At 34.5% G+C, this 21,640-nt stretch overlaps 1 protein-coding gene across 1 annotated transcript in view; it reads right to left on the bottom strand.

Annotated features, from left to right (window-relative positions):
- Positions 1–21,640, bottom strand: part of UNC13C (unc-13 homolog C) — an 817,657-nt gene that overhangs the window by 513,607 nt on the left and 282,410 nt on the right. The window contains exon 7 of the mRNA XM_056810215.1: positions 7,942–8,161. Within this exon, the coding sequence (XP_056666193.1) occupies positions 7,942–8,161 (220 nt within the window). The remainder of the gene's footprint in view (positions 1–7,941; positions 8,162–21,640) is intronic.

Below are 21,640 nucleotides of genomic sequence, written 5' to 3'. Positions count from 1 at the left end.
TGAACATTAAAAATTCTCAGACCCTACTTCATAAGGTTATGATTGTGAAACTTAAAATTTCTCAGACCCTACTTCATAAGGTTGGGTTAAGACCATTCCCCCACTTTAAACAATGAAGAAACTTAGATCAGGAATATGAGAACTCTACTTAGATCAGAAATGTGAAGACCTCTACTCCACCCCTACTTAAGTCTGCTTTAGGGGAAGAAACTCTGCTGAACAATGAAAGATACTTAAACCCATACTTATAATAAGGCAAAAAGTTCTTAAGCTAAGTACCTATAAAAGTCAGGCAACTTGTGAACTTACAAGGAGCAAAGAGTTGAGAACATACTCAGAGATTCTAGTCTACTCAGATGTGAATTACTCAAAAGATTAATCTACTCAGGTGTGAACTAAGAATGGTGTGTCCTTTGAAAAACGTCTACTGTAATTGGTAGATGTGAGAACTTAGGGGAGGAGACATAGGAGAAAATTCCCTTTAAATAGGAGCTCAGATTCATTCAGAGGGAGTCTGATACATTCAAATCTAGATTCAGGATTGAGCTGGTGGAGTCAGCTGAGATAAAGCTGGCCTGGTGTCACTAGAATCCTTGCTTGAACAGATCTTATGGTGAGTGATTAAGGAATGACTGATCTTTCTTTTAGGGCTTAGGCCTGGGTTGGCCAGGGCTGCCCTGGGCCAGCCTATCATTTTCTCATTATTCCCCTTTTCTCTGAATCTCTCCTTTTCTTTAATTCCATATTTGTATTAATTAAAATCTCTATAAAACCCAGCTGACTTGGGTATATTTAATAATTGGGAATATTTCCCTGGCGACCACCTTATATATTGATTTAAAAACAAGACACTGTAGTGAAAACATATTTTCTGTGGTCACAATTTACTCATCCACTCTTTTATCTACAACAATTTAAATCTTCCACTATTTTAATCACTACAGTTTATAACCTCAACTATTTTAATTATTACAACATCCAGAGGAAAAACTGTGGGAGTAAAAACACTAAAGAAAAATTACTGCTTAATGACATGGGCCAAAGAAGATATGAATGGGGAAATAGACTCCAAATGAACATCCTATTGCAAATACCAACAACATGGAAAGAGGTTCTGATCAAGAACACATGAGATACACAGTCAAACTGTGCATTGTCTATGGGAGGGGTGGGGAAAGGTGAGGGAGGAAAAGAAGGTGATTTTTGTAACTAAGGAACAATGTTTGAAATTAAAAATTAAAATTAAAAATAAATAAATAAATAAAAATTTACTAGCTGGGTGACCTACTAAACTTCTTCCTATTTCTCATCTGAAAGTGAGGGGATTGAATTTGATGGTCATCAAAATGCCTGCTAGCTCTCCATATGTGATATTAGAGTCTCCAAATTTAAGGAATCTCCTGCTATTCCCTTTGTGAACTGCCCACACCATATAAACTGCTGTATTAGTCTCCTAAATAGGTTATGTGTATTCATACCTGTGAACCTTTGTTATTCTCAAGAATACCCTTTCTAGTCCTCCTTGTTAATCTGAATTCTACCTTTCCTTCAAGGCCTAGCTCAAGTCCTTTCTACTTCCTTTGGGAAGCCTGCTCCAACCCCAGAAAATAAGTGTTTTTTCCTCTGAATTCAAATAGCATTTATTGTCTCTATTACTTATTTTGTGATGAAATTATCCCCTATGCTATTTTTATCTTGTTTTAAAAATAAATATTACCCCCCCCTAAGGTTTTGGCCTCAGGGCACATTCAACACTGCAAGTTCAACTCAGCTGGGCTTAATATCATCAAGCCTTCAGAGGGAAGCTCAAGCTCCAACACCCCTCCCCCATAAACTGTTCTGAGTACCTTGCTAAGCTTGAACAGTGAAGCCTGATAGAAAATCCCAAACCCACAGATCCAGCACACAATGAGAGGAGCAGGAGTGCAGGCAACTATAGGGGGAAAAGAAAGGGAAAAGATGACCAAACAACAGAAAAAGAAAAAAGAAATTACAATTGACAATTTCTATCTAGGCAATGAACAAAGAGCAAATATAACAGAGGAGGATCAATGAACACGAAGCAAAAACACAGAAACTCCAGTAAATTGCACACGGACTTGGAAGACTCAAAATACAATTCAAAACACAATCAAGAGAAGCTAAAGACAACTGGGAAAAGAACTTAAAAAAAGCAAGATAAGCCATATGGAAACAGAAGCACTTGAACTAAAATGAGAAAATAGTGTCTTCAAAACCAAAATTAATCAGCTTGAAAATGAGGCAAAGGAGATGAAGGATGAGACAAAGAAGAAGAAAGATGACCTTCAAAGAAAATCAGACCAGAAATAGGATGACCAAAAAGCCAGGGATTAAATTCAGTCTTTAAAAACCAGAATACAACAATTAGAAGCAAGTGACTTCACAAGGCAGTAGGAACCTATAAAACAAAATCAAAAGAATGAAAAAAACATGAGGAAAATATGAAACATCTCATTCACAAAACAGAAGATTTAGAAAATCATTCAAGGAGAGACAACTTAAGAATCATTGGTCTACCAGAAGACCATGACAAAAGAAAAAACCTGGACATCATCTGATAGGAAATTATACAAGAAAAATGTCCCAATATTCTAGAACAAGAAGGAAAAGTGGAGACTGAAAAAATCCGCAAATCACCTCCCATACTTAATCCCCAACTGACAACATCTAGGAATCTTATAGCCAAATTCTAGAACTATCAGACCAAGGGAAAAAATAGAAGTTGCTAAGAAGAAGTCATTCAGATACCATGGAACTATAGTGAGGATAACACAGGATCTGGCTGCATCTACACTGAAGGACCAAAAGGCATGGAATATGATATTCTAGAAAGCAAGGGAACTAGGTCTACAAGCAAGAAACAACTACCCAACAAAACTGACTATATTCTTATAGGAGAAAGTATGGTCATTTAATGAAATAGAAGAATTCCAAGCATTTGTAAAGAAAAGACCAGACCTGAACAGAAAATTTGATGCCAAACACAGAACTCAAGAGAATCATCAAAAATTAACTAAGAGAGGGGGAAAAACCAAAACCAAAACCAAAACAAAACAAAACAAAAACAAACAAACTTTTCTTAAGGGACCCAATAAGTTAAAATGATATGTATCCCTACAAGAAAAGAGGATATTGGTAACTCCTAAAATTTGTTATTATCACCCAGGTAGCTAGAAGAATTATACTTAGAGGGAACAGTGACAAATTGTATAGGATGAAATGCCAAGATTATATAGATATATGTATGCATATATATATATATATAAAATAATAAAAACAGATATTATTTGTACTCTTACTAAATGACACAGCTTTTGGCAAAGTTTTAGTAGATCACAGAATTTCTGAAAAGAAGCTATCTGGTGTCACATAGAACCATCTACTTCCATGGAAAACTCTAGTATCCCAAACTACTTAGCTGAAAGATTTCACAGGATATAGAGGGCTGTGCCAGGCATATATGCCAGGATATAAAAATACACAGATATCCACAAGGAAAACTCATATGGTAAGAAAAGGTAACTTTGGCTAACAAAATATCAATACTTGTCTGCTAACAAATAATTATAGCCATAATCTTGGCTCCAACTTATTGTCTTTTTAGATGTGGTTGTTCTTGGTTTTTGAGTCCATTTCTATTTTAGACACTATATTCTACCTCTCACCCTTTTAGTGTTACAAACTTTACTCCTTTCATAAGAACATTGACATAGGATTGAAAGGAACTTTATATATCATCTATTCTAGCCCTCTAGTTTTATAGGTAAAGAAATAGTACAACCAGATTTACATTTGAACCCATAACCTCTTTGCTTATTATACTGAAATTCTCATCTCTACAACTGTTTATATATAGGTAATTCCCAGTTCCTCATAACTGACTGCACAACTCTCTAAACCAGGCAGGGTTCATTTAACATCAGGAAAACTCCTCAGTCATAACCCTGGCAGTCTTTGACCCTAGTCATGCCAAGGGGAAGAATGGGAAGGTACTGGAACAATGTAGATCTGGGAGTTGATTTAGTCTAATCTGAATACAAATACTAATTCAACTACAATATATTAAATAATGACTTCTAGTGATGGAGAACTTTCTACATACCAAGAAAATCATTTTACTTTAGGTTAGTTCTATTTTTTAATAGTTTTCCCTCATTTTGAGCTCAAATCTGCCATTCTGTGACCTCCATCCACTTCTCCTAAAATAAGTTGTTTTCCTCTCACACTTAACAAATCTTTAAATACTTTAAAGGGGTGACATAATGTCCTCCCTAAATCTTTTCCTTGTATAGAGTTCCTAAACCATTTTTTTAAACAAAAGCTATCTCCAACTAATACAACCACACTGTGCATGGCTCCTGGCACTGAAAATCTAAGAAGTTTGGGGCCCCAATATCCATACTTACTATGAGAAACCCTATTGTTAAACAGGCCATTATTTGACAGTTTTACAATAAATTTGATCTATCTGTTCACATCAGCAAATATTATCCTATCTCTTCTCCTTGATACTCCCTAGGTTTTTTGTAATACTACTCTCTCTCCTGGTTTCCCTACTACCAGATTGCTCCTTCTCATTCTTGCTAGACTTCTCTTGTAAATCATCAAAACTCAGATTCATTTCTAAGAAGATAAACATTAGACAGATGTCAACACAAAAATTTCTCCTTGCTTCTGTTGCTCAATCACTCTGAAGACTTCCTTGAATAGATATCTAGATATTTCCACCCCCTATCCTCTCACTCAATTTTAATTCACTAGAGACTGAATACTGACCTCATCTTTCATTTGAAATAGCTTTCCCCAAAGCTATAGTGATCTCTTAACTGACAAATCTAATGGCTTTTTAAACATCCTAATGCTTTTTGACATCTTTCTAGCTTTGATCATTCTTTTGTTCTTGATGCTCTCTTCTCTCTGGGTCTTTGTGACCCTACTCTCTCCTGGTTCTCCTCTTACCTGACTGCTACTCAGTATCCTTTGGTAGATTTTCATCTAGGTCACACCCATTAACCATGGGTGTCCCTCAGGGCTTTGTCCTGGGACCTCTTCTCTTCTTTGGTATAGGGTTTCACTTGGTGATTTCATTAGCTCCTATGTATTCAATATTCTTCTCAGCATTGATAAATCCTAGAGTACTTATCTATTCTTAACCTCCCCTGCTGATCTCCAGTCTCTGAATATCTAACTGCCTACTAGACATTTCAAACTAGATGTCTCATATAAATCCTTTAAAAAAAAAAACCTTAATTTCTGTCTTAGAATCAGTATTGTATATTGGTTCGAAGGCAGAATGGTGGTAAGTGCTAGACAATAGAGGTTAAGTGACTTGGCCAGAATAACACAGCTAAGATATGTCTGAGACCAGATATGAATCCAGGACCTCCCGTCTCTAGACTTGGATTTCAATCCACTGAACTACCTAGCTGGCAATTTTGTTTTGTTTTTAAAAGAACTACACTTATTTATTAAAAATAAATTAAAACTAAGAGATAAGATTATTTGTAATGGATAAACTATTCGTTTTTTTTTTTTTACTAGACTGGTTTGCCTAAGTATTGCTGCTGTACATGCTACAGTTTCTTGGAGCCACTAGTGAGAGTTGAGTGACAAATAGACATCAAAGAAGAATAAGGAGCTCTGAGAAGAGTTTGGTAAGCTCTCACACCAAAGGTACTAGCCCTCTCTGAATATCGCATCTTTTTACATACATGCATGTGCATATACATGTAAAATAGATATGTGACTATTTCAATTCATATTTGTTCTTTTTTATTCTTCTCATTTCCTATAAGAAATACTGAATATATTTCTATACTAATTCTATAGATTAAAAAAAAAAAAACCTCAAGCAGGGAAAGGTAGTGAATAATACAAGATTAGTGGCAATTCTAGAACTGAGACTTTTGGTCAATACTTCCTATAGTACAAATATTCTTTTGTTTTTTCATTCCATATATGCATTTTAAAATGAAAATATCACCATCCTCAAATATTCTGATTTCATTCCACTAATCTTTTAAAGAACTGTACAATTTATTGGACCAATATAAGACCCACTTATAAATGATGAATACTAGGATAATATGCAGGGCTTTATGAAATTTAATGAGCAAGGTATTATCTCTTCTACATGAAAGAAAGAGAAAGCAACAAGCTAATTACTTATGTGTGATCTTCACCATCTTTCTTTAAAGACACTAGGCATTTATTATATGTGACAAATCCTTTTTTCCACCCCCCCTCCATTGACTTTTCCTCACCCTACCACTCTGATTGGAGTATTTCTTAAATCTACTGGATACAATTAATCATTTTTATACAGTGGATAAGATTTTAATTGCATTCCTGTTCCTCCAAATAAATTGGATGAGTAATATAAATTGTAAAAAGGCTTTGTTTCCTCTTTAAGTTGGCAATCCAAATGGTACATTTTTAAGAGCAATACTATTGCTTCAGCTGAAAATATATTCATATGTATTCATTACCATTAACATAGCTTCTGTGTGATCATGCAGAGAGAATTTTAATCAGGTAAAAGGTTGTGGGACTTAGATGGCTGAGATTATGGTAAGCATTGGAAGTATATCTGATTTTCTGATTTTATCTACCCTTTTGCATTATTCTGTTTTTTCCACAGAGGATTCTGCTCAATTCACCTAAGTCTTCTGTTAGACATTCCACATAAATGGAAATGGAACACATAGTGAGCAGAGGAGTGAAAGAAAGCATGATTTGTAGGTACATTTCAATGTTTAAACAGAGGGTCCTGGAAATAGTTTTGCTACTATTGTAGGTTAGAAAGATCCTTTGGTTTTGTTTATAGATACAACTGAGCACATCATCAGAAAGTTAAAAAAAACCCACCACTTTTCATAGTGCAATATTGTGGTGGTTCAGCAGCTGGACAAAGGTTAGCTAAGGCAAAGAGATTGCATGAATCCTTTAAAATACACAGTTTAAGATAATCTCTTATAAAAGGGCATAGCAGGTACTCATGCAGCACTGGAAGAACTGGCTGTGGTGGGATCATTGCTGCCAAGTAAGGAAATTATTCCTCTGTTCTCAATCTAGAAAGTTCAGGCAAGAATCTATGCCATTATAATTCAATGGAGATAACTTGGTTGCTGAGGATGGACTGTACATTCCACCTAGCTATCTACTACCTCACAGGGCTATTGAGTTAAGAACACATAAAAGAGGTTAATATACTTTGGAGGAGGAAATAAAGTATAAAACATTATATAAATGCAAAGTACCATGTATCTCCCTCAGTGCCAATTCCAGTGCCAACATATGGCTAAACAGTTGTTTTGGGGGCCACTTTGTTTTTATGAATTTCTATATCATTGAGTGGAAACCAAAATCCTTCATAACGACTTTTCATGTTTTGCCTGCCCTTTTCTGCTATAAAACCTGGATACTGTAATAGAACAGGTTTGGTGCTCAGGACAGGTAGAAAATGTTCCTTCAGACCAGAGTTTTAGAACAAAATCAGTTGGTAGTAAAGAGATCCTGAGACACAAGAGAAGGAAAACCAGGGATAGAAGCCTCTGTAAGCTGGAACTCCAAGGGAAAGTAATGTTGTTGTTATGGAGGCTTCTTAAGGAGGTAGAAGAGCAAGCAAGGTCAGGCCCAGTTAGTAAATTTGATTTTTGTATTTATTGAAGAAGCGCAGGTGTGTTCAGTGCCTCTAAATCCTAGTGGTAGTATGGCATGGAATCTGGGTCATCTCACCTTAATTATGACTTTGCCCTTCCATGGACATGATAATACAAAATCAACTGATTATTTCATGAACAGAGCCAAATCTCCACTTAGTGACTCATCATCCAGCATAAATAAATTTTAAGGTTTTACCTAAAAAGCATTCAGGTACAATATTATTTGAACACATAGAACATTTGATTGAATACTCACTCTGCAAACAGTCAGCATTGAGAAGGTCCTGACACTTTTCATGACATTTCACACCACACTCCATACACTTCATGCCTTGTCTCGCTATCCCCCACAGAAGACCTTCACATTCATAGCAGTAGGTTGGGGTGGTAGCTGTCCACACCTCAAAATTGTGAGGAGTGGTGGATGACATTGGGTAGATCAGTGCTTGTAGAGTCTTTTTAAAGACATGCATTTTCTGTTGAGTAGGAAGAACAAGAAAATATAAAACAATAAAAATCAGCCTTTTGGGGGAAAATTTGCAAAATGATGTTGCACAGAGACTTAAAAAAGCATTACAATGAACCAATTTCTCATTTTGCTTCAGAACTGTTGCTCTGAAAGAGCTCATATTGATATGTGAATTTCACACTTAATAATAGCAAGAAGAGGATGAATGCACACTTTCTCATTCTAATATATTTGCAAGTGGTCCCAATTCAGTTATCATTTAAAAATTCAGCTATATAATTATTCCATACATGGCCCAGATATATCTGTTTTCTAGGTTATTCTTTCCACATCACATATCAGTGACTCCAGATTCTCTTTCTTTATGTATTCCAAGGACTTTCATGATATTCCCTGGCTATCTAGAAAGGACTTAATATAAAGCCTATTTAGGACTGTATATTATAACTCTGAATTTGTCTTCTCTCATTGAAATTCTTTGATGAATTTTTAGGAATCAGATCTCAAAAACTTGTCATTTGGAAAAACTGATGAACAATCACAAAAGTGAATAATTGCTAAGGTTTATTCTATCATTCCTACAAGCACTAACTGCAACTCAATGTGAATATTCCTTAATCATCTAAAAGAATTACTCTCTGATGGCTGAATTTTAGTATCGGGAACAAGATAATGGGGGAAAGAGATATTTTTGAAGGGGCTGTTCTGGTGCTTCTCAAATCATGCTATGTAGATGATGTACTGTAATTGAGCTCAGTTCTATCCTAAGTCACAGTTAAAGGTAGTTTTATATAACATCTAACATCTAACTAGGGAATATGTAATTTTTGGAGCAGCTTTACTGATATACAAAGCTAATAGGGAAAGTAATATTTTGATGATCTAAGAATTACATTGATTTCTTAAAAAGTTTTTTTTTTTCTATTCTTTTCTATTACCTTCAAATCTTTCCCCAATCCAGTGAGTCATCCTTTATTACAGAAGAAGTGGGGGTGGGGGTGGGGTGTTGGTTTAGCAAAATCAATCAACATATCAGCAAGTCTAACATTATGAATATTCAGGGTTATATACAAATAGTCCCCTACCTCGACAAAGAAGGAAAAGAAATGATTCTCATCTCTTCTTCAGGAATAAAATCACTTGAGCTATACTGTATTTACTTTCATTTTTTGCTTATTTCCATTTACCATGTTGTAGCTGTCTATCTTGTCATGGTTCTGCTCACTTTATATCAATTCATGTAAATCTTTCCATGCATGACTGTATCCTCCATATTAATTATTTCATATTAAACTGTAATAGTCCCCTATAGTCGCATAGCATAATTAATCCAGCCATTCCCATGTTAGTGGGCATCAATATTTTTCACTTTAAAATTTTCATAATAAAAAGTACTTTGGAATCGTTTGAGGTTTAAGGCACCTTATTCCTACTTTTTATCCTGTTGGCAATATACAGTTAGGTATGAAAATTTTAGAATGACCAAGTTTAAATGATTACATCGTCTAATTTCTCTACAATAATGGTAGCTAGAAATTTCTTTCTGTTCATTGTGCTAACTTCGATTTTATTCATTTGTGATGCTGCCAAGGAATCTATTTGCTATACAAACTTTAGCTTTATACAGAGATGCAATTTTCTTATTACCATATCATTCATAATGTTTTCCCAGTCTTCCATATATTATTCCAGTAAATTATAAATGCCTTTTGGGCAGGGATTAGCCTTCACTTTTTATCTTTGTATCTCCAGAACAAGAGCAAATACTTAATAAATGCTTAATGAATTAAATTATGTACTTAAATATAATACCTCAACATTTCAAAGGAGCAATGATGTAGCCATTCCCCCTAACAGAGGGAACCTATCCATGTCTTCTCATCCAATGTAAATTCTTGTCTATGTATTGCTATACATTCTCCATGGAGAAAGGTGAAAATCTGAATATCTGTGCACACATTCTATTTTCCCTACTAAACTGTAAACTTGAAAATGGGATTCATGTTTGATTCCCTAGTCTTTCTCTTGGGCTCCAGCTCAAAACCAATAACTGCATTTTTTTTCCTAATTGGTTGTCTCATAAGCATCTAAAACTCAACAGGTCAGAAGCAGATCTTGTCATCTTCCTTTATGACCCCATCATGTATTGAAACTTTCCTGGCTATTTGAGAGCACCATTATCTTTCCTCTTGGAGGCTCAGGGTTATCCCCCAATTTGACTTCTTCCTCATTCCCTCATATTTAATCAGTTGCTAAATCTTGTGTACCTCCAAAACATTTTTACACAAATTATCTTCTCCCCTATTCACATGGTTACCATCCTAATTTGGATCCCTAATCACCTTTAGACTGTATTAGTCTATCATCTAAACACCTTTATCATCTCACCCCTTTAATTTATTACTCACATTGTTCCTAAAGTGTAATTTCTAAAGCATGGCCTAATGCTGTCAAGCCTTCCGTGTAAGAAATTCTAGTGACTCTCCATTGTCTCTAAGGTGAAATACAAAATCCCCTGTTAGGCATTTAAAGCCATTCACAGTTATGCTTTGACTTCCCTTTCAGACTTTTTACACATTAGTCCTCTTCATGCTCTCCGTGCTCTAACAAACTATCCTATTTGCTTTTATTTACATGCAACACTTCATCTCCTACATCTTTGCCTTTACATATTGTCCCCCTCTACCTGGAATGTGTTCCCCCTTGCCTTTGCCCCTTAAAATATTTAGTTTTCTTTAAAGCTCAGCTTATATAGTATATCTGAAATTAGATTTTTCTTGATTTTTGCCACTAGAACTTCTCCTATGAAATTATTTTGTGTTTACATAAAGCTTTCTCCCTACAGAATGTCAGCCTGTTGAGGGCAAGGACTACTTTATATTTGACGCAATATAACTAGCATCTAACATAGTACCTAGAACAATGGTATTTTTAATAGCTGCTCATGGATTGATTTCTTAATTCCTAACAGAGTTCTATTCATATTACAGATACAATATTTGTTTAAAGATTATGTCATGCCTAACTTTTCAAACTTTTCAAGTGATTGTGTTGATCTTGACTTAGAGAAAGTCTATAAAAGTTGCTTAATAGAGTATAAAATGCCATCAAGCTTTTTCATTTAGGATATTGTATCATAGAGTTTCAGCCAGTCTTTAGCAAGATCTCATTTATAGTGTTACTTTTGGAGAATTTAGCTATTGTGCACTAGGAGATAAGAATGGAGTCAAGCTCTCTCCATAACTGTCTGGCAGAAACTCATTGTGATCATTTGGGCAAAAATACCACTGTAGAAATCCTAAAACCAGAAGCAAAGTCTAAGAAAGGACATGTATCTGGAAATATCTAAAAGAACCATACTAGATAACAAAATGTTCTTGGTCAGATAATGGGCCTTGCCTCATCTTTTAAGATCAAGTAATCTATATTCTTTCATATGCTTTACAAATTAACTTTATTTTAAGTGACATATTTTGTTTTACATAGAAGTAACTGCTTTAGGAGGGAGTACTCATTTACAAAAGAAGCAGTTGATATATCATCACAGGTGATAGAGAAAAGAAATAAAATGGAATTCTAAATAAAAAAACTAAGGTGCTATTATTTGCTGGTTGCATTTTCTTTTGATTAAGCACCATGACCTATTCTATCCAAGAAAGTAAGTTAATTTTTAAGAGGAACATGGAAAGTCTAATAGATAGTATGTTGAAAATCAATGACTAGGATACTAAAAGCTAATTTGAACATTTAAAAGTACTGAAGCTAGAGAGAAAAACATTAGGCAATTAACTGGAGAAAATTCATCCACAGTGGCAGGGAAGATGGGTTATCCAAAAAATCTTTTCTACTTTTGAATTTGGGAAAGCACTAGTTAACCAAAGCTGATTCTGACTGAAAATAGCTGACTTATAGAGATGTGTAACATTTCAGTGAAATAGAAAAAGTAGGGAAAATGAGATTGATAAAAAGTTGACTCAAATATCTATACTGTGGCATGAGGGTGATCCTGAGTAAAGGCTATGCTGGGGCAATACAAGCATGGCAAATTCTACAATACTGGAAAAGCTTTGAGTATTCCTGGTAAGAGATTATGTCTGCTTGGCAAGGAAAAGTCAGTAAGCATGGAAGGGCTTATGACTACCTGGCTCATTACTTAATGATAAGTTCTTTGGTCATTATAACCCATGAAACAGAAATATTTAAAATTGCTTTATTCCTATGTAACCTCTACTTCTAGAGTACAGACCATGAAAGAATTTTGTAAAAGGGAGGAGACGGTATGAATAATCACAGTTTTGACATTGTCTTAAAATGTGAATCTAGTAGAATTGAATCAAATTAATATGAACATCTATCCCATAAAAGAAACCATGACCCAAAAAAAAAAATTTTGTGGCTCAATGAAAAGATGGCCTCAAGTCTTCCCTGGTAAAGGAAATAAAGGTTCTGGCAGTTACTTTACATTAGGTCATCTTTTATTGATGTGTTCATGATGACCATTTATAGAAGCCCTCAATGAAAATAATGGCATCTTTAGGACAATACTCATTGACACAAAGATGGGAACAGTGTAGAAAAGTGATTAAATAAGTTGAATACTGTGGCAGAAAAAATTTTAAGTGAAAAAAGGAGGGCAAAGGCATGTAGTTTACATAGATATCTCAAGCCTACTCATCATAAATGCTTTAATGAAGAAGACTATAGAAATTATAATATATGGTTGTAATGAAATATTATTATGGTATAAGAAATAATGAGCAGAATGATTTCAGAAAAATCTGGAAATATTTATATGAACTGATTCAAAGTGAAGTGAGCAGAACCTGTGAAACATTCCATACAGCAACAGAAATGATGATCAACTGTGAAGAACTAAGCATTGCAAAGATCCAAGATAACTTCAAAGGATTCATGATGTAAATGCTATCCACACCCATAGAAGGAGAAGTTGGAATCTGAATGCAGAATGAATCAAATCATTTTTCACTTTATTTCCTTCATGAGTTTTTTCTCCTATGTGTGATACGTGTTTTCTGTCATGGCATACGGAATATGGAAATATGTATTGCATGATGGCAATGGAATAAACTATATACAATTATTCACAGATTCATGAAGAGGGAAAAAAGGACAGAAGAAGAGAGAAATTTTTTTAATTAAAAAAAGAAAAAATGAAGGTAGTGTAGAGTCACTCTACATAGCAAAACTATAATATAATGATTAAAACTAATGAGTACTTAATAGAAAAATATAGGTTATCAATTTAGGTTTCATTTCTGAATTATATCTCTCTATCTCTCTATCTATCTCATTAGATTGTCAACCTGTTAGAGCAAAATCAAAAATCAATATAAAATTAGAATAAAAAAAGAGAAGAGATAGAATACAATTGAAACAACTCCAACTTGACCTATTTAAATTAATTATTGATGCCAAAACTGGGAATAGGACTTTTAAAAGGACCCAGACATTGATTCTGATTATCACAGTTTCGTCAATGCATTTAACTAAGGTAAATCATATATTACAATGAGAAGAACAAAAGAGCCTAACATGTCCTTACCTGGCAAATATTTGATCTCTTGGCAAAGTTTAGATACAGGGCAGCAATGTTTGGGGAATTTAAACTCACTCATAAAATCTAATAGCAGAAGATGATAGAATAATATGAGCTATCTTAGCTCGTAAAACAGAAGCAATGGAAGGAGAAACACAGTTACAGAAAGCTTGAAAGAAGAGTCAGTTAGACTAAGTCATTTTTAGAAATAAAATCTGAATGACAACAAGCAGGTGAAAAAGGAAAGTTGTATCATAATTATTAAAGCCAACTAGTCATTCCATTTGAGATAATTAATTAGATTATTAGATTAACCATGATTAGATTAACCAGTGTGATTCACAACATAGAAATGAAGTTTTTAAAAATGAGAATAATAGCTGAACTGGACAAAGCATATGCAGAGAACATGGACAATTGGGGTCCATTCTGAAGGCAGCAATGGCAAGAATATTGAGGAATTCATTTAAAAAAATATCTGGCATACTTGCAAAAAATACATTAATAAATATATACTCATTTAATCTACATATATATTAAGATCATCCTTGATGAAATTATGAGAAAAGGAAAGGTAGATTTTTACAAATATTATAAACTACATTTTTACAGGTTGATGAAACTAAAGAGTATAGAAAAATCCTAACATGTTTATTGACTATTTTTAAAAAGAATTTGACTTGGAAGAGTAAAATTCAGCTTTAAAGGTTTTTCTCCAACAAGGTGTCTCCATTCATATTTTAAAGCACATAAAACATGCTTTTTTGAGGCAAATTTGAAAGAGAAGGCATGCTTGCCAAAGAGATTTCTTATTTTCCTGGAGGATTCACTCCAGAGTTCAAATAAAAAAGGAATTCCCTATAGAAAATAAGGTCCTGTTTGTAGATGACACTGCATTCACTGTATTAATCCCTGAATATTAGCGAACCTCCTTATTTAGCCCCATAATCACTGAAAAAAAAACAGGAGAAAAAACAAGTGAGAGAAGAATCCTTATTGCCCAGACTATGATAAGAATTTGGGTGAGTAGCCCATAGATCTGTCTCATTTATATATGTATGTGTGTATATGTGTCATATGCAATATTTACATGGTATGTGCATATATTGATAAAATGCCTATGTATATATTATGTGTAATCACTGTGTGCATGTATGTATATATACATGCATGTGTATATATACATATATACACTGATATATGATGGAGCTGTACAGGCTTTTCCTTCTCAACTAGATAGGAAGGTATAGTAGATAGGATGCTGAATTTGGGATTCAAGAAGACCTCCTTAGCTTTCAGTATGACCAGTCATTGTTAAATCATTTTTCAGTCATGTCTGACTCTTTATGACTCTACTTGGACTATTCTTGTCAAAGATACTATAGTGGTTTACTATTATATCCTTCTCCAGCTCATTTTACATATCAGGAAACTGAGACAAACTGGGTTAAGTGATGTGCCCACAGTCACACAATTAGTGTCTGATGCTAAACTTGAACTCAGAAAGATGAGTCTTCCTGACTCCAAGTGTAAACCTTAAAATTCCTTAGACTTATAAATGTTGGAAATTTCACCATTGGGAAATTTTATACTTGGAAAATTTCTTACTGATAGTCTATTGGAATATGAACCCCATTGGCATGGGAGGTTCCTCCTCCTCCCTTCTTAAGATTACTTTAGGACAGAAACCTTTTGCTGAACAATGGAAAGGACTTTGACCTATGCTTAAGCATAGAACAGGAATTTCTTTGAGTCATGATTGATTTTAGAATTGGTACAATGGAGATACTTGGAATCAATCTCCACCCTACTCAGTCCTAACAGGTTTGAGGAAGGGCTGCAGCATAGATCAAAATTTAATTATTCCAATCTCTACCCTACTCAGGTTAACAGGATTTAGGAAGGGCTGTAGCAAAGGATCAAAGATTTAATTATTTGAAAATATGACCTTCAACAGACATGTGCAAAGCCAGAGACCTCTGGGCGGTCCTGGGTTAAGCTAGAGCCTCCATTGGCACAGGGAAATTGATGGACAGTGATTGGTAGATGTGAGAACTGAGGGGAGGGAACTTGGATGGTTTCCTTAAAGATAGAGGGGTCTGAAGACTCAGGGTGAGGGTTGAGGAGTTTGTCGGAGTGATTGGAGTGTGCTCTGAGAAGCTTGCTCTGAAGGAAGCTGAAGGTGGGGGCCTCTGAGACTGTTTCTCCATTTTGGTCATGTGAGTAATAGGGACTGATCTCTTTTCTTTGCCCCAGCTATCTAAGGGCTTGGGCCTTTTGGCCCAGCCTAAACAGAAGGGGTATTTAAGCCCTATTCCCTTCTCTCCCCTTTCTCTCTCTCCCTCTCTCTCTCCCTCTAATTCCTTTCTTCCTCCTGTCTGTAATTAAACTCTAAAAAAAAGGCTGACGGCTGACTTGAGTTTTCATTTAGGAATTACATAGCTGAATTCCTTGGCAACCTTAAATTAATATATATCAGTCTTTTAAAGTGATTTCCTTGTCACACAAGTCCAGCTCACTATCCATTGCACCACCTAGCTGTCCCCTGTATGACCAAAGGGAAATAACCCAACATCTTTTGCCTTCTTTTCCTCATCTGTAAAATCCATCCTATACACATATAGGCATATATATAAATGCATACAATATACATCACAGATGTGCATTATATAATGAAATACATTTCAATTGTATGACAAAGGGATCCAAAATTTAATAGAAGGAAAATACCAAAGTTAGATTACATTCGAGATATTTCAAGATGTTTCTATTAACACTGACATAGGGCAATGTCAATGAGATCATGGTCAAAGAAGTTTATATTAGCGATTCCTATTGGGTTACCAAATTAGTAATGAATACAAATCATCAAGACTAAGGTATGGACACTGAGATAATCCATCAAAACATAGAGAGTGTATCCCTACAGTTTTAGTGCCACATTAAGCTTTAATAAGGTAAGTAAATTAAAAGTATAAGTTTCTTTAATAGCTTATAATGTTACTGAGTTTTCAGGATGCTATGTATTGGGTAGGTACTCCAAAAAGAAAACAAATTGTACAGAGGATTGAACAGGAGGAGGATACCAGGTTATGTATCATTTGGGAAATGGGTAATGTTTCTGCTACTTCCTGTAGCCAAAAAATCCCTATAATACCAAATGCCCATGAATCATGGGATACTATTAGCTGTGAACTCTCCAAATTATAGGAAACTTAAATGATCTTACAAAGAAATATAAATTAGGAACATTGTATTACTAATGACAGCATATTACTATTGATTATTTATGCATGAAAAGTAGCATTTAAGATATCCTCTATGACTTATATCCCCAGAAAAAAGGCAGACCAGTCATATAACAAAAAAAAAAAAAGAACAGAGGGATGTTTCAAATAATATATTGCTGTTCATTAAAAAAAAAAGGAAAATAAAAGCATTCAAAGCAAATTCTCCAGTATGTAAAGTAGTTCTTTAGGAAAATTGAGGGGATTCAGTCAGCAAATGGTTAATTAGTGCAAACTGAGTGAATCACACTGACCCCATATTGTGATTCAATTCTAGAGCAAATTTAATTCCCTTTCTATTCAGTTATGGGTCTAGTTCAACTTCTTTCTTGTGAGAACAGTTTATTTAACTGTGGGGGAATTAGGAGAAAAAGTAATTGCATTATTTGAACCTAGTCCTATGTGACTGGGAAACTATACCATCCATACTTTTTGATGAGAGACTCTTAAACAAAACATTTAGGTTTTGTTGATCAGAAACACAAATTCTAAGATTGATACAAGGAGTTTTCTCACAATTGTATGTCTTAATTAACTAATGTGTCTGATCTGGAAATTTGTCCTAGATTGACCAATCAGTTATTGTTTTCATGTTCCTCTGATTACTTACAGCGACTTGGGAGAATTCAACACCTCTTTTCCTGAATTCAGGGAATTGAATCTGTTCATTCTCCCCTTCCCAACTTGGAAAGCCCCTAATCTTTACTCCAATTACAAATCAAATGACCTAATTTTGTATTATTTTTATTTAATTAGTCTTATTTAATTAATTGTTTTTAATCTATAAAAATTTGCCTCCCCTCATATTTGGGGTCCAATCCTAAGCTGAGGAAGGAGACTACTCCTGATCTGTTAGGTAACTGTAATGCACTGCTTAATAAATCAATATGCTCAGAAGATCAAACCTTTGTTTTCTCACTCATTTCATCTTTTGTTCATTACAGCTCCTTTAAAAAGAAAGATAGGTTGTACATTGGATAGAGTAAATTGGTCTGGAGTCAGGAAGACCTAAGTTTAAATTCAGTCTCAAACATTTATGTGATCCTAGGAAAGTCACTTAACCTCTGTCTGCCTCAGTTTCCTTAACTATAAAATGGCTAAAATAAAAGCATCTAACTTAGTACAATTATGAGGATCAAATGAGATAATATTTGTAAAGTGCCAGGGGTTAATAAGTGTTTGTTCCCCTTCCCTCTCCAAGGGAGTTTATGAAAAATATTATAAACAAAATTATAAGATAGGATGAGAAGACACAAATCAATTATATAATAGTAACTGGCATTTAGGCAACATTTTCAGTTGTGTGAAGTACTTTAAGTATTACTTCATTTGTGCCTCAAAAAAACCTCTCTAAAAGAGATGCTCCATTATCATCCTCATTGTGTAGATGAGGAAATTGAAGCATAGAAGAAACCTAAGTTATTTTCTTGTAGTTATATATTAGTTGGGATCCAAGGTCAGATTTGAATTTTGGACTTCTTGACTTCAAGTCTATCACACTCTCCACTGTTTCAGTCTGCCTTTTTAGAAAAAGGATTTAATAAAGATCCATTAATACACAATCCAAGAGAAGTATTCAAGTATCAATATGAACTTTGTTATCATGTATGGCATTATGCAAACTGAACACTCATCTAATTTACTAGAATTGCCTCCAAATGACTTGAACATTTTGCCATCAATTAAAATGTTTATTAAAAAAAAATCTTATCTTCTGGCTGAGAATCAGTAGTATCTATTGCACTGCAGAGGAACCTAATGCGTTAGACAATTGGGGTTAAGTGACTTGCCCAGGGCCATACAGTTATTTTAGAGTCACAGGGTATCTGTTGGAATACATGCTCAAATAGCTAAGACTAGAATCTCTGAGGCTAGAAGTGGTTTATATTTGCATATGTACATAATTTGTGAGGAATAGTAGAATGTTAGAAACATTTTTATGCAAATACACCAATGGATCAGCCTTCTTGTTGAAAATGAACATTCTCTCAATTGATGCAGATCATAATTTAATAATCCCTACTCATTTCAAATGAATCTCATCTATTTTGTTCCATAAAATTTCCACAAGTGATCCACAAATGAGCTAGGATGTTTTTCCATGATCTCTTTATACCTAACGGGAAGCACTGTAACTATTTACCAATTGTCCTTGGTTCTTGATAAGTTATACATTTTAACTATAAGTTCATTTAAACTTTAATAAAAGAGTGGTACTGTGGCATAGCATCAAGCACTGGAGTCAGAAAGTCCTGGGTTAGAGATTTGGTCTCTGACAGATGTGTGTTACCTTTGTGACTCTAAGCAAGTCCCTTAATATCTAGGTTCTTTGATCAACTCCCTAGGACTCTCTTAAGTTATAACTAGGATGTATCCATATTGTTATATTACATGTGAAGTTTCTGATTATTACAAAAAAGATTGATATCATTCATCTTGATTTTGCCCATCTTTTTTTTTTTGAAAATAATTGTTTGTATTTTTATTTGTATACTTTAGGAGTTTCTAAAAATACTAAAAAAAATGTACTACTAACTTTTTTTTTAAAACATTATTTTATTTGGTCATTTCTAAACATTATTCACTGGAATCAAAGATCATTTTCTTTTCCTACCCCCCCCCCCCACCACCACCCTTCCCTCTCCCATAGCCTATGCATGATTCCACTGGTTATCACATGTGTTCCTGTTTCTAACCCATTTCCATGTTGTTGGAATTTGCATTAGAGTGTTCATTTAGAGTCTCTCCTCAGTCCTATCACCTCCACCCCTGTAGTTAGGCAGTTGCTTTTCCTCGGTGTTTTTACTCCCATAGTTTATCCTCTGCTTGTGGATAGTGCTTTTTAGATCCCTGCAGATTGTTCAGGGACATTGCATTGACACCAATGGAGAAGTCCACTACCTTCGATTGTACCACAGTGTATCAGTCTTTGTGTACAATGATTTCCTGGTTCTGCTCCTTTCACTCTGCATCACTTCTTGGAGGTTATTCCAGTCTCCATGGAATTCCTCTACTTTATTATTCCTTTTAGCATAATAGTATTCCATCACCAACATATACCACAATTTGTTCAGCCATTCCCCAATTGATGGGCATCCCCTCATTTTCCAATTTTTGGCCACCACAAATAGTGCAGCTATGAATATTCTTGTACAAGTCTTTTTCCTTATTATCTCTTTGGGGTACAAACCCAGCAGTGCTATAGCTGGATCAAAGGGCAGACAGTCTTTTATCACCCTTTCGGCATAGTTCCAAATTGCCCTCCAGAATGGTTGGATCAATTCACAACTCCACCAGCAATGAATTAATGTCCCTACTTTGCCACATCCCTTCCAGCATTCATTACTTTCCATAGCTATCATGTTAGCCAATCTGCTAGGTGTGAGGTGATACCTCAGAGCTGTTTTGATTTGCATCTCTCTGATTATAAGAGATGTAGAGCACTTTTTCATGTGCTTATTAATCGTTTTGATTTCTTTGGCTGAGAACTGCCTGTTCATGTCCCTTGCCCATTTATCAATTGGAGAATGGCTTGATTTTTTGTACAATTGATTTAGTGATTTTGCCCATCTTAACAACCAAATCATATCTATTTTATAGCCAACCCCATTATATGTGCTGCAGTTGGGTACTTAGATAGTCACCTCCCCACAAAATTTGATTAAAATCAATTTTGCAGACATCTATAGATATTATCTTAAAGAATAAATAAGAAATGTCATTATTTTACTTCAACTCTATAAACAAGTATATATTATGGTACTACACATAGATTTATTGATCTTAAGAACAACAACAAAATATCGCCCAAATTCTTCAGAACCAATCTTTAAAAATGGCATTAACCTAACACCCAGCATAATAAGATTACAGGGGAAAAAAATGGTCACAAATACGGAATTCAAAATAAATCCAAGAATTAAATAGTAACAATTGGCATTTATAAAATTCTTCAAGATTTGCCAAGGCTTTAAAGTAGATCTTATTTTATTTGGTCCTTCCCTTAAACCTATGAGGTAGGTCTTATATATATATATATATATATGTATGTATGTATGTATGTATATATAATATATATGCTATATAATATAATATATATGCTATCATGTATATATAGTGGTGGGTCATGAATCAGAAAGATCTTATTTCAAATCCAGCCTCAGATACTTACTAGCTATGTGAATAATTGAATTCATTTGCCTTAGTTTCCCCATCTGTAAAATAAGGATAATAATAAAACTTTTCCCCCCAAGATTGTCATTAGGACCAAAGGAGATGTAAAGTAATTAGCATAATGCCTGACATATAGTATTATAAAAATGTTATTTTTCTTGGTGATAGTAGTAGTAGTAGTAGTAGTAGTAGTAGTAGTAGTAGTAGTAGTAATAGTAGAAGTTTTTATTATGTTTTCCCTATTTCATACAGATGCACATTTTCATGATTGCTTTCTGCCATTTTTGCAATCCATGTTTTCTCCTTCCCTCTCTAAGGGATCAGATAAAATTATATAGGTTATATACATGCTATCATGCAATACATATTTCCACATTCATCACATTATGAAAGAGTAGTAGTAGTAGAAGAAGCATCAGCAGCAGTAGTAGTAGAAGTAGTGGTAGCAGCAGAAGAAGAAGAAGAAGAA

The sequence above is a fragment of the Monodelphis domestica genome, chromosome 1, assembly GCF_027887165.1.
Source record: "Monodelphis domestica isolate mMonDom1 chromosome 1, mMonDom1.pri, whole genome shotgun sequence".
In the NCBI taxonomy this organism is placed as follows: Eukaryota; Metazoa; Chordata; class Mammalia; order Didelphimorphia; family Didelphidae; genus Monodelphis; species Monodelphis domestica.
This window is presented reverse-complemented; position numbering and strand designations above follow the sequence as displayed.